Source organism: Anomaloglossus baeobatrachus, chromosome 1 (assembly GCF_048569485.1).
Source record: "Anomaloglossus baeobatrachus isolate aAnoBae1 chromosome 1, aAnoBae1.hap1, whole genome shotgun sequence".
Classification (NCBI taxonomy): domain Eukaryota; kingdom Metazoa; phylum Chordata; class Amphibia; order Anura; family Aromobatidae; genus Anomaloglossus; species Anomaloglossus baeobatrachus.
This window is the reverse complement of record NC_134353.1, coordinates 633,072,825-633,087,485: the sequence shown is the minus strand read 5'-3', so window position 1 is coordinate 633,087,485 and position 14,661 is coordinate 633,072,825. Positions and strand designations below refer to the sequence as shown.

At 43.9% G+C, this 14,661-nt stretch overlaps 1 protein-coding gene across 2 annotated transcripts in view; it reads left to right on the top strand.

The window, feature by feature from the left end:
* Nucleotides 1-598: 598 nt before the first annotated feature.
* AP1G2 (adaptor related protein complex 1 subunit gamma 2) overlaps nt 599-14,661 on the top strand; it is a 63,733-nt gene continuing 49,670 nt past the window's right edge. For both annotated transcript variants that reach the window (XM_075319254.1, XM_075319246.1), the window contains exons 1-8: nt 599-694; nt 792-1,000; nt 4,258-4,382; nt 4,632-4,773; nt 5,067-5,163; nt 6,878-6,954; nt 12,527-12,619; nt 12,900-12,980. In XM_075319254.1, the coding sequence (XP_075175369.1) occupies nt 800-1,000; nt 4,258-4,382; nt 4,632-4,773; nt 5,067-5,163; nt 6,878-6,954; nt 12,527-12,619; nt 12,900-12,980 (816 nt within the window). In that variant the 5' untranslated portion in view covers nt 599-694; nt 792-799. The remainder of the gene's footprint in view (nt 695-791; nt 1,001-4,257; nt 4,383-4,631; nt 4,774-5,066; nt 5,164-6,877; nt 6,955-12,526; nt 12,620-12,899; nt 12,981-14,661) is intronic.

The window sequence follows — 14,661 nt, the reverse complement described above, 5'->3', positions numbered from 1 at the left end:
ACCTTATTCACCAGATCTAGCTCCCTGCAACTATCATCTGTTTCCAAACCTGAAGAAACACCTGAAGGGTACCAAATTTCACACTATTTCTGATGCCGTGGCTCCTACGGATGCCTGGTTTAAGGCACAACCGAAATCCTTCTTTTTGTTAGGCTTGCAGAACTTGGAATACCGAGTAAGAAGTGTGTTGACATCAGTGGAGAGTATGTGGAATAAATGTAAAGTTTCATCATACTATCTCGTTTCTTTGTGGGTATAGCCAAAGACTTATCAGCAGCCCCTCGTATACACTCACATGATCTTCTTTGGCTTTCTTTTAAATGAGGGACTTTTTTTTAGAGTATTTCTAAATACGTAGCTGTGTAATGTACAGCTTTTGTTTATCTCTGCTTTTACTATCATTAACTCCTCAGTTTACTGTATACTTTTTCTACGTATGGTAGGGAAGAGATGTTCTGCAGTATCTGTGAGCTGGCAGTGAAGTGTAAAAGTTGTTTGGCAAGTCTTGCCCTGGAGGACAGTGGAAGCTCAGAGCTGTAAGGCCAGGTGTCACACTATCTTTCAGGAAGTAAGAAGCCGGCACAAAGTGAGCCAGGTGAGAAGCAGGAAGGTAAGCTACACCGACACATAGAGACAGGTGCATGAAAGACACGAAGGCTGATATACCAAGGCTGACAAAAAGCTGAGCAAACAGGTAACGATTCAGCCAGCTCATTTGTCTGTAAATGTCTGTGATGCCTCTTAGATTTGTATACTGTGTTACCTATGGTGAGTGCTCTTTTGTCTTGTAGTGGACAGGATGGGCCCTCCTCTGAGGCTGCACGAGCTGATTCGAGCCATCCGTAGCGTGAAGACGCAGAATGAAGAGAGAGAGGTGATCCAGAGGGAGTGTGCTGAAATCCGATCTTCATTTCGAGATGAGGATTCAGTGTACCGTGGACGAAGCGTGGCCAAACTCTTGTACATGCACATGCTGGGATATCCCGCACACTTCGGACAGGTAGGAAGGCTTCTATGAACTTAAAGTGTCATTTTTCCAAGGATTTCCTGACTGTCACTGTTAGATGGTCTGTCAACTTGCCATAGTTTTGTATTATCTAGACATTATGCTATACATTTGACCGGTATATGTCAGGAAACCCTTTTTAGGGCTACTGAAATACTGACTTTCTTCATTGTTTGTAGGGAAAGGGAAGGTCAGATCACCTGCAGGATAAGATCCAGAAGAAAGTGTGACTCCAGCAAAAGGATCCTTTAAAAACTTTGCAAAATTCATATAGTGAAAAACGACCACAATAGAAAGAGCATTGCGTCTCAAACATGACTAAGACAATGACTTAGACAATGACTAAGGGCTGTGTCTGAAACGCGTATGCTTCATTGTTGTTATACAGGTTGAGCCCTTTCAGTAGCTTTCTACAATATGGAAAAAGTATACCACTGAAATTTGGTAAAAGAAATATGAAAATTTAGCCTACACTACTTGACCTCTGATATTGACAGGTATACTTAAATGGGTTGTCCACTACTAGACAATCCCTTATCAGTCCCTATATTCCCTCTAGTAAAATAATACCATCTATACTCACTTTTGGTGCCAGCACCATTCCAGCGATGTTGGCAGTGGTTGTCCTGGGGATCATGTGACATTATGTTACACTTTCCCTGTGGCCAATCAGCGCTGGCTTTACTGTTTCCTCCTTCTGACAAATCCGACTTCTGGAGGAAGTGCGAAATAAGCTACAGCTTTTGCATCCTCTGGATGTCAATTATGTCTGAAGGAGAGGACAGTGAAGCAGCCGGTGACTGGCTGCAAGGATTGCATAATATAATGTCACGTGATCCCTGGGACAACCAGTGCCAACCAGTGCCACACTGTAATGGCATCGTCACTGGAGGAGAGTCAACCCCTTTAAGGGCACTACTGGGTTGGCATAAGTCTTCAACCTTAGAGATTTCCTCTTCATATTAAATAGGTAAAATTGCAAACTGCTAGTAAAAACAAGCACCTTTGTAATCTAACTCTAAAAATCCTGTTAGTTCTCAAGAAAGAGGGATTTTTAATACCCTAGTTTACAGCTCATTGGCAAGGTTTTTGGTCACCTCTGCAGTCTCATAGGTGACAGGTTTCCTATGCAAAGAGGGTGCATGCAAGCTGGTTGATATGTAAGCAATACTTCAAAGTTGTTTAGATCCCGGAATCCAATTAGCTGCAGTCCCACTACGCTCCTCAGATGCTGCAGAGGCAAAGCTGACATCAAGGGAATCTGTCACCAGGTTTTCCTACCTCATCTGAGAGCAGCATAATGTAGGGGCAAACACTCTGATTCCAGAGATGTGTCACTTACTGAGATGTTTTCTGTCATTTTGATAAAATTAATGTTTTTTCTGCTGCAGGTCTAGCAATTATACAGAGCTCATGAATATGCTGGATTACCTGGCAGCACGCCAAGTAGTTCTCTAATGATAATCTACTGCTGAGTAACAGTGATTGTATCAAAACTACACTAAACAGCTCAGTAAGTGACACATCACTGGAATCAGGGTCTCCGTCTCTACGTTATGATGCTGCTCTAAGATTTGTTGTTAAAAACATGGTGACAGATTCCCTTCAACTAGCAGCATTCAGAAAGCACGTTATGGACATGATTATATGAAGATACCCAAAAATAACAGTACTCAAAATGGCACTTGAACTGTATACCGCACCCATGTCTGTGCTAAGAAATCATAAGACTTTGATCATGAGACATTTGGTGATTCATGCTGAATAAGCACAATATAAAATGGTGAAATACAATATATATATATATATATATATATATGTCATGATTCGCCTCCCTATACACATGGCTAGGTGGCGGAGCCTTCTCTCGAGCCTCACTTACGGCCCCTGGATGCCTTAAAAGCTGACACTTCCAGTGAACCAGCGCCGGCTATAAGCTTAGCTCTGCTTTGCCTGTGATTGCTGGTCCTGTGAGTGATATCCTGATCTGTCTGTTCCTGTGCCCCCGTGCCCTTGTCTGTGTTCTGTCCCCTGGTCGTCCCTCCTGTCCTGTGTCCCCCCTCCTATTTCCCCACTCGGTTGCTTCCTCCGGTACTGACCTTAGCCTGACTTTGACTTCGCTTCTGCTCGCTCCTCCGGTCCTGCTTCTGCCCGTACGGTGTTTGACCCAGCCTGTCTCACTATTCCTCACATACCCTGCAGTTCTGCCTCTCAGCTGTGCTGATTAGGCAGTGCATGAGAACGCTGTGCATTTCCTTCCTGGTTCTCATTGCTCTGTGTAGTGTCGTCTGCTGCAGAGCTCTGGCTCCCCCTGGTGGCAGCATTACATATATACATATATATATATATATGTGTGTGTGTGTGTGTGTGTGTGTGTGTGTATATATATATATATATGTTTAAGCTCTTCTTGCAGCTTGCCCAATAATAGACAAATGTGCACCCTTGGATCCCATCCAAGAGGCTTTCTATAATATACTTGGACTTTCTTAAATAAATTAGTCTTTTTTCTGCTTTAATAATGACCTGTGATCCCTGGTCTTTGTAGATAGATATTGCTTGCATGCAGATATTTCACTCTTGATATGAACTGCAGACATTTAAGACGTTTTATGTACATTTGTATTGCATTCCCAAAATCACACACAGATTGGGCTAGCGGCTCAGCCATGTCATTGGCCTCAAATGTGAATTATTGGAAGCCCACCACATCTCAGCAAGCAGGAAGCTGGGAGATAGGGAAGCAATGTCCTGCTGAAGATAGGGTCCTGAGTAAACCGCTGTTTAATAGGACACATACGGGTCTATAGGTCTCTAGGACATCATGATGCAACATTAAAATATAGGTTGAGTCATTTAAGTTTTGGATCAGTTATTTGTACTCTAAAATGTATGTTTTTTTATAGGATCTTTCATGTCTTACTAAATTTTTATTTGTATATTGTAAATATATTTCTAAAGTTAATAAAATGTTGATCTTTGGCATTAAGTATATCAAATATTTTATTATATTTTTCCATGGGACAGCGGTTGTTTCCAACAGTTTAGACATTAATGGCTGTGTGATGAGTTATTTAGAGGGCACCAAATTTACCCAGTTATACAAGCTGTACACTGACTACTTTACATTGTATCAAAGTGTCATATCTTCAGTGTTGTCCCATGAAAAGATATAATAAAATAATGTGAGGGGTGTACTTACCTTTGTAATATAATGGAAGTAAAATAAAATCTGGCTTTTGAATTTTCAGATGGAGTGCTTAAAATTGATAGCTTCCCCCCGATTTACAGACAAACGGATTGGATATCTTGGCGCTATGATGCTATTAGATGAAAGACAAGATGCCCATTTATTGATAACCAACAGTATGAAGAGGTGAGATGCTCAAGAAAGAGTTTAAAGAAACACTAAAATGGACCAAAATTAAATGGTTAGCCAGTTTATTCCATACTTAGACGGAAACTGATGAGGCGTGCAAGTATAGGCCGCATTCACACCAGGGGTGCATTTGACACTCTTTGCATAGTTTTGCTTATGTATTTTGATTCTCGATTAACTTTTCTTCGAATCCCCCTCACAGACTTGCTTTTACCATATCCGATTTATTCTCTGTTTCCTCTGTAGAGATTTAGAGCACAGCTCCGCAGTGGTGCAAGGTCTGGCTCTTTGTACTCTTGCATGCTTAGGATCTGTAGAGATGTGTCGGGATCTGGCTGGAGAAGTTGAACACCTTCTACAAACGTCAAATGGCCATGTCAAGAAAAAGGTGTCACAATACAATATAGTGCAAAGTGGAGTCAGAAAATGGTGGTTAATGGAAAATAAACTGGGGGATGGAGTAGGAGCAGTTATAAAGAAGAGGGGGCAGACAATCAGCTGACTGAAGAGGGGCTAGTTTATTTTATAACTTTCCATTTTTTAACACAGTTGCCCATGATTTTTGTTCTATTACTAACCCTTGCGCTTCTTCTACTCCTCCAACGTACTGACCCATTGATCACTGAAGTTCAGCCTTGTATACTGCCTCTTGTATTGCTCACCTCCAATTCACACCTACAGGCTGTTTTGTGTGCTGTACATATTATCAGGAAGGTCCCTGATTTAGTGGAAATGTTCATCCCGACCAGTGAGATGTTGCTTTCAGAGAAGAGGCATGGTAAGTTTGTTGATTAAATGGAAAGCTTATATTACGGACATTGATAATGTAGGAGTAGTGAACATAAAAAGCCTTTAACATCAGTGTCTGACACCCTTAGGGTGTCTTCAACCATGGTGGGTTTTCCTTGACTTGTCATGGAAAGCATGAATGAAGCTCATTAAAATAGAGGAACCAAGGAAAATTGACATATGCCTTATTTGTAGCTAAGTCCATGGATGTGAATCAAGAACCTCAGCATGGCTGTTACTTGTGAATACACCCTTATGGCATTAGGTGTATAGCAATGGGGTGTTAAAGGGACTCTTTCCGCGTAGAATGACTGTTCAGTATAAGCACTTGGTGCATCATGGTGTGGCCAAATATTTAAGTAGGCCCACTCATCTACTCTATCTCTTCTCTTTTCTGGCTCTATGAAGCCAGTCCTATCAAGTCAAGAAGAGGATGGAAAGGAGATAGAGGGAAACAAACAGGTGGGAAGGTGCCTTTAACCCCTTCACCCCAGGACGATTTTCCGTTTTCCATTTTTTTTTTCCGCTTTTCTTCCGAGAGCAATGTTTTTATTTTTCAGTCAATCTTGGCATGTAAGGGCTTGTTTTTTGCGGAACGAGTTGTACTTTTAAATGAAACCATGATTTTTACCATATAGTGTATTGGAAAACGGTAAAAAAAATTCCAAATGCGGAAAAAGTGCAATTGCACAATGATTTTTGAGATATTTTATTCACTGTGTTCACTATATGGTAAAAATGATGTGTTTTTTATGATGCCTCAGGTTGGTGTGAGTTTGTAGACATTAAACATGTATAGGTTTCCTTTTATCTAAGGGGTTAAAAAAAATTTTTTCCACAGTTTATCCAAAAAAAGTGTTGCACGTTTTGCGCCATTTTCCACGACCTGTAGCATTCTTATTTTTCGGCATCTATGGCTCAGTGACAGCTTACTTTTTGTGTCTCAGGCCAATGTTTTTAACAGTACCATTTTTGTGCAGATGCTACATTTTGATAGCCTGTTATTACATTTTACGCAAAATATATGGCGACCAAAAAACATAATTTTAGCGGTTTACTTTTTTTTATTTTACTAGCCCCCTAGGGGACTATAAGGATCAGCAGTCTGATTGCTCATTCTTTTCTCCCATTCAGAGCAGTACTGCTCAGATCGGGAGAAATGCTCATCTCTTGTAACCTGCAGTACTCGGCTGCTTGTTACAGGACCTGAGACATGTCAGCTACAGGAGTCATCACATGACATGTGTTACCATGACAACCATCGGATCCACGTGATCACGCCACGTGACTTTCGGTGGCGGGCAGTGAGTAAACCTTTACTGCATTCGCCATTAAAATGGCGGTCACATTTTGACAGCACCATTTAAGGGCTTAACAGGTACAGGTGGATAGCGATTCCACTCGTGCCTGCAAGGCACACATGTCAGCTGTACAAATCAGCTGACATTTGCGCGGTCCTCCCCCGCAGCCTGCAGCAGCCGGTGGGAATTAACACTATCACCGCTAGGACGTAACTTTACTGCCCGCGGTCGTTAAGGGGTTAACTGTTTGGCCCCACCATAATGCTTCCAGCTCCTGTACTTGGTTTGAACAGTCATTCTGTGCAGACAAAGTGAGATGGAGAATGAATGACATATAACTATGTGGACAAATGAGTACTTCAATTGTGCTAATACCTAACACCTGGGGAGGCTTTATTTCAGGTGTGTTCTATGGAGCTGTTCTGTTGGCAACTGAAATATGCCAGCGTCATCCTGCAGCTATTAAAGGTTTTCGCAAGGTGAGTTTATGTGTAAGATGCCCATTTCATTGCATTTTGGTCTTGGCCTAGATGATGGACAAAAGATACTATTACGGTGGTTTCAGGCACAATGATTAACAACAAAAAATGTCACTGGAATCTCTGGAAACCAAGCTTAAAGTAGATTCATCAGGAAGAAGTATGAGGGTATGTGCTTTTTCAGGATGATCAGCTTTGAAACCCACCTGAAGAAACATTCAGAAAACACTCAAAAGAATGAACATGTTCTATGTAGAAATGACTTGCCGTGGATATGTTCAGTCTTTGAGTATCTTTTAATCACTTAAAGGAGTTGTCCGACATTAGCTTAACAAAAGTTTTTGAGTTTATCTGTGCTGTATTGTCATATAAATCACACCTACATTGTTATTTTTTGTTTTCTAACTTTTGTTCCTCTTGAATTATCACTTTATTCTCTGCAGCACCTTGTTTACATTCAGATCCAGCAAACATAACCACTTCCTGTGCTGAACCTCAGTCAGAGCTGTCACCACCCACCCCAGTGTCCAGCCCCACCCCAGTGTCCAGCCCCACCCCAGTGTCCATCCCCACCCCAGTGTCCAGCCTCGCCCTCTGCCCGCCCCCTGCACATACATTCCATGTCAGTATTCTTCCCCAGCACCTGACCTGGTATCACTACAGCATTGCAAATAACAGCCCCACATCGGGCTCTGCACCGCACAGGCACACATATGGCTCTGCACCGCACACGCACACATATGGCTCTGCACACGCACACATATGGCTCTGCACCGCACATGCACACATATGGCTCTGTACCGCACACGCACACACATGGCTCTGCACACGTACACATATGGCTCTGCACAGCACACGCACACATATGGCTCTGCACCGCACACGCACACATATGGCTCTGCACACGTACACATATGGTTCTGCACCGCACACGCACACATATGGCTCTGCACCGCACACATATGGCTCTGCACACGCACACATATGGCTCTGCACCGCACACACATGGCTCTGCACACGCACACATATGGCTCTGCACCGCACACATATGGCTCTGCACCGCACACGCACATATGGCTCTGCACCGCACACATATGGCTCTGCACCGCACACGCACACATATGGCTCTGTACCGCACACATATGGCTCTGCACCGCACACGCACGCATATGGCTCTGCACCGCACACGCACACATATGGCTCTGTACCGCACATGCACACATATGGCTCTGCACTGCACACGCACACACATGGCTCTGCACACGCACACATATGGCTCTGCACCGCACACATATGGCTCTGCACCGCACACATATGGCTCCGCACCGCACACACACACATATGGCTCCGCACCGCACACGCACACATATGGCTCTGCACCGCACACACACACATATGGCTCTGCACCGCACACACACACATATGGCTCTGTACCGCACACATATGGCTCTGCACCGCACACGCACACATATGGCTCTGCACCGCACACGCACACATATGGCTCTGTACCGCACACGCACACATATGGCTCTGCATCGCACACATATGGCTCTGCACACGCACACATATGGCTCTGCACCGCACACGCACACACATGGCTCTGCACACGCACACATATGGCTCTGCACCGCACACACACACATATGGCTCTGCACACGCACACATATGGCTCTGCAACCCCCCCATCCCCATCCCCATCGGGAACACATGTGGAATACATACTCACCCTTCCTCGGTCCCCGCCGCTCCTGCACGTTCGCACGCTGTCTGTGCTCTGGACATATCAGCACAGTAGTGACGTCACCGCTGTGCTGAAGAGAGCACAGACAGCGGGAGAGACAGTGATGAGAAGCAGCGCTGCGCTGCTTCTCATCAGCACTTTCAAATGTACCGGCATCGGTGATCTGTGATGCCGGTACATTTGAATGTGTGATCCTGAGCAGGGGGCCCGGTGCTGGCGCTGACACCACGGCAGCTGCCGCCAGGCCCCGCCCCCAGGTCACGGACCCCACAGCAGTGCAGGGGGAGGTTACTGGAGAGTAAAAGAGGTGCGGGGGAATGTGTGGGAGGGTGCAGGGAAGGGGGCGGGGCTCATCACACTGTAGACAACCAGCAGGGAGGCGACATGCTGTTTCCACATTTGCATGTCAACATGGCCCTGCCCATGTTGACATGAAATGACCGGAAGCAGCAAAATCGCGGCAGGAGCGGTCACATGACCGCTCTGAGCCGGGGGAGAAGGGCTGACAGCAGGGCAGGTAAGTGCTCACTATCTACTTACCTGCCCCAATGTAGCCCTATAGGGAAATAATGAAAAAAATGTCAAAGAAGCCGGATAACCCCTTTAAGATTTCAGTAGGTGCCAAGCAGCTGAAAGAAGTAACCTGACCATTCTTAAGGCGTCCTCCGCTAAGAAGATGCTCTATACTTTGCAATATAAGTCAATGAAAAAGCTCAAAGATGTCTGAAGACACTTGGGCGTCTTTTAGAGCATAAACTAAAGGCCTCGTCACACGCAGCGACTTATCTAATGATATATAGCCGGGGTCACGGATTCCGTGACCCACATCCGGCATTGTTAGCGACGTCGTTGTGTGAGACAGCAATGAACGACCGTTAACGATGGAAAATACTCATCTTATCGTCCATCGTTGACGTGTCATTTCTTTTTAAAAAATCGTTGATTGTTGAGCACGCAGGTTTTTCTTCGTTCCCGAAGCTGCACACATCGCTACATGTGACACCTCGGGAACAACGAACTACAGCGTACCTGCGGCCGCCGGCAATGCAGAAGGAAGCAGATTGGTGGGATGTTACGTCCCGCTCATCTCCGCCCCTCCGTTTCTATTGGGCAGCCACTTAGTGACGTCGCTGTGACGCTGCACGAACCACCCTCCTTAGAAAGGAGGCGGTTTGCCGGCAACAGCGACGTCGCTAGGCAGGTAAGTACGTGTGATGGCTCCAAACGATTTTGTGTGCCACAGGCAGCGATTTGCCCGTGACGCACAAACGACGGGGGCGGGTGCTTTCACCAGTGATATCGCTGCGTGTAACACCCCCTTAACTCTAAAGTGGTGTTTTAAATTGTTCAGTGCTGTACATCTCATTATTTGTTGGGTTCATATTGATGCTATCAACTTATGTTTAACTTAATGGCTAGCTGTAATACATTTGCATTTACCACTTTGCACCATGCTCAGCTTTTTGATCCTGATGCATCTCAGCCGGATCACAACTTAGGACAAAACATATGCTAAAATTCAGCAGTCGTCATCAGGCCTGTTCACCATTTCATTGCCAGGCACTGCTTTGAGACCAGATGAAACGCTGTGATCAGACTCCCAAATCAGTATCTGCACCTTTCCAGCACAACAGCTGATATGCTAGAAAGTGGGAACGATACCATTACAGACAATACCATCAGCTCCAACATCAATTTCCTTTCAACATTTTAGTCAAACTTCGGATCAAAACAACAACGCAGAGCCAGACATGCTTACAAAGCTTGTATGCAATTGAAAGAACATTCAGACAATGTGATTGGGCACGGCTCTAACAATGATCAGGATGTATATTGATTTATTTTCTCACTGAAATAATAAGACAGAACCATTGATCACTTTAATGCAACTTCAAACTATTAGACAACATAACACTTGTATAATGGAAAGGCACCAATATGTTTTATATAAATGATTTCAATCAATGGGAGTTGTTTTTTTATTTCTGCTTGCTGTAAATCAATAGGAACCAAATCTGTGCACTTCTATAAGGATTTAATCCTTACACACAGGGCTGATTCCAATTGCAGTATTGTCATGCACAGAGTATGATATGTCCGTGTACACAGGATAACAGTTGCGCTCAGAACTACGGACATCTGGCGCACTACAAAAACACCATGTACAAAAGGGAGAACACCGGAGCACTTTAACCCCTTAACGACCCATGACGTACTGGGTACGTCATGGATCGCGTGCCGTTAATCCCCGCCCCCTGCCGTGGGCAGGCGGCGGCGATCCGCGCACATATCAGCTGTTTTCAACAGCTGACATGTGTGCCTGCTAGCCGGGGGTGGAATCGCTTCCACCCGCGGCCATTAACCCCTTACATTTCGCTGCCAAAATCTGGCAGCGATAAGTATATGGGCGCCGCCATGACAGTTACTTACCCCGCCCCCACCGGAAGTCATGTGAAGCTTGTGAATTTTTTTTAACCCCTTAGATACAAGTAAATCTATACATGTTTGGTGTCTACAAACTCGCACTGACCTCAGGCATCACATAGATACATCAGTTTTACCATATAGTGAACACAGTGAATAAAATATCCCAAAAACTAAAACTACGATCACACTTTTTTTGCAATTTTTCCGCACATGGAATTTTTTGCCATTTTCCAGTACACTATATAGTAAAACTTATGGTTTCATTTAAAAGTACAACTCGTCCCGCAAAAAACAAGCCCTTATATGGCAAGATTGATGGAAAAATAAAAAGGTTACGCCTCTCAGAAGAAGGGGAGCAAAAAACAAAAAACGCAAAAACGGAAAGTGCCCGGGGGCTGAAGGAGTTAACAACGGTGGGCCTTGGTGCTAGGGATGGGGAAGATGTGACACTTCCTGTACTCACCTGCAGCTGTACACTGCACTACTTAGCCAGTCCTATACAGGTTCTTCCAACCTGTTGCCATCGAGCAGGATACCTTAAACCCTAGCAGGCCCTGTGCGATTAAGCCTGACTAGTGAGCTGGCCGGCAAGGAACACTAGTCCCACCGCTGCACTAATACAACACGAGGGGTAGGAAGACAAACAGGGCGGAAAAGGATACAAACACCAACTCCACGGCTGCAGCCACACTCCAAGGCAGCAGATGGATGGGCTAAAGTCCGAACCCCAGCAGCTCCTAACATCAAGTCGGCCAGGACAGAATAGATTCTATCAACATCAAATGTTGATGGGTATTGCCACTATTTGAAAGTGGTGGATGTGGTCACAGAGCGGCTGCACCTGACATGGACTGCTAGAAAGCTGCTGGCAATAAAACTGACATTAACCCTAAATACACCAAAGGAAAGGAAAGCCTATTAAATCTCCAGAGTCTCACAAGGCTAAGTACTACTCAGGGCCCAAACCTGTCACAAATCCCCTAATATCGGAAGACATTCGTGACAAATACATGTATCAGAGCTGAGTCTCCTATTTATATGATGAATATGGTCAACCGTACAGCCAAGGCATATTTTCTTTCACTCAGTGTAAACAATGAAAGTTCTTACTGACAGCAAGCAGATCCAGATTACTCAGAATTAAACAGAGCTTGTAGTCCATATTAAGTAAAAAATGATTCTTCATACCTTAAAGAGGTTGCCTTCTACTTTAACATTGATGGCCTAGTTTAGGGGTGTAGCGTGAAAAAATGTGTAAAAGGTCATAAAAACTTTTTCCAAGTATTGTATTTTTTTATTATTATACTTCATGTGTTATAGTAAGTTCCCTTTGTCTTGTTATTTCATGTGCGACTTAATACCATAAATATGTCAAACATGTATATTTATATTTTTTGCCTTCAGATTCTTCCACTGCTGCTGCAAAAACTCAGGCAGGTCATGTCTGGTTATTCCCCCGAGCACGCAGTGTCTGGCGTCACCGACCCCTTTTTACAGGTCTGTTTGCATACTTCACCTGATTTATTTCATTATTTGTCTGTTTATAACAATTGTTTGACTACTTGTAGGACACCACGTGGTGGATTCACTTTATTTTATACTTTTATGTTTTTACTTTTCTGGACTTCTCCTAATTATTACTATAATGCGAGGTCACACAATCATGTGGCCCAAAGCTTACATTATACGGTATTTCTTTTTACATTTTGTATGTTTCCTGACCCTCTACTGGTGTACTACTTTGTAACTACCCTATTAATCATATGTTTCCAATCAGGTCCGTATTTTACGACTATTGAGAGTTTTGGGACACAATGATGAAAGTGTATGTGATACAATGAGTGACTTGTTGGCTCAGGTAAATAAAAACCTTGCTAAATGTTTCACTTGTTTAACATTATCTAATATTGCACAAAGATTTTCCCATAGATGGCTTTCAACAACAGATAAGCGAATCAACTTGATCCAAACTGAACTCGTGTTGAATTTTTAGATTCGCTGAACCCACCGCCATTTTACATATTACAGAAGATTTCATCAACCGGAATGGTTCATATGGCCTTTGGTGTGATTAGGCAGACCTTCCAATTATTGGCATAGCACAGCCAATCAGGACAGACTATCATAGCATAGATAAAAGCAGACAGGGAGTGCAACAGACATTTTGGTGTGAATCTGGATAGTGAGAGGACGTCACAACTCAGCAATATAGATAGGTAGAGAAAGCCAAAAAACACTCATTGAACATTACAGATAGTGTGTGTGTATGTGTGTGTGTGTGTGTGTATGTGTGTGCGTGCGTGTGTGTGTGTTTGTGTGTGTGTGTTACAGCACAACAGTGAAGAACTGCAAAACATACAGATAGGGACTCTAGATTGTGAGCCCCAATAGGGACGGTATTTCCAATATATTTTGTGAGCCACTTTGAGTCTTTGGAGAGGGGTGGCATACAAGTTTGACAAATAAATAAATAAACTGTGATCATCATCTTGTCTATAAACATATGGTGCGATCACCTTGACAGGCTGTGTTTACATTGAAGAGCTACAAAGGGGTTGTGTACAGTGCTAGGACACTGCAGAGTGTTACACATTTCTTGTGTACAGTCCTAGGACACTACAGAGTGGTACACATATCATGTGCACAGTCCTAGGACACTACAGAGTGGTACACATATCTTGTGCACAGTCCTAGGACACTACAGAGTGGTACACATATCTTGTGTACAGTCCTAGGACACTACAGAGTGTTACACATATCTTGTGTACAGTCCTAGGACACTACATAGTGTTACACATATCTTGTGTACAGTCCTAGGACACTACAGAGTGTTACACATATCTTGTGTACAGTCCTAGGACACTACAGAGTGTTACACATATCTTGTGTACAGTCCTAGGACACTACATAGTGTTACACATATCTTGTGTACAGTCCTAGGACACTACAGAGTGTTACCATATCTTGTGCACAGTCCTAGGACACTACAGAGTGTTACACATATCTTGTGTACAGTCCTAGGACACTACATAGTGTTACACATATCTTGTGTACAGTCCTAGGACACCACAGAGTGTTACACATATCTTGTGTACAGTCCTAGGACACCACAAAGTGTTACACATATCTTGTGTACAGTCCTAGGACACCACAGAGTGTTACACATATCTTGTGTACAGTCCTAGGACACCACAGAGTGTTACACATATCTTGTGTACAGTCCTAGGACACCACAAAGTGTTACACATATCTTGTGTACAGTCCTAGGACACCACAGAGTGTTACACATATCTTGTGTACAGTCCTAGGACACCACAGAGTGTTACACTGTCCTACGCTTCTTCCCGAAGAAAGAAAGGAGACGTGAAACACGTGTCGGGACGCTGGTCCCCACATGCAACCCTGGTCTGTCATTATATTAATATGGGTGAGTGTTCATTAAGAAGCGTAGGAGACGTGTCTTTCTACCTCTTTTATGAATAGAGTCACTCTATTTTATATACTTTGAACATCTATCCTGGGGCATGTGGGGTCTTTTC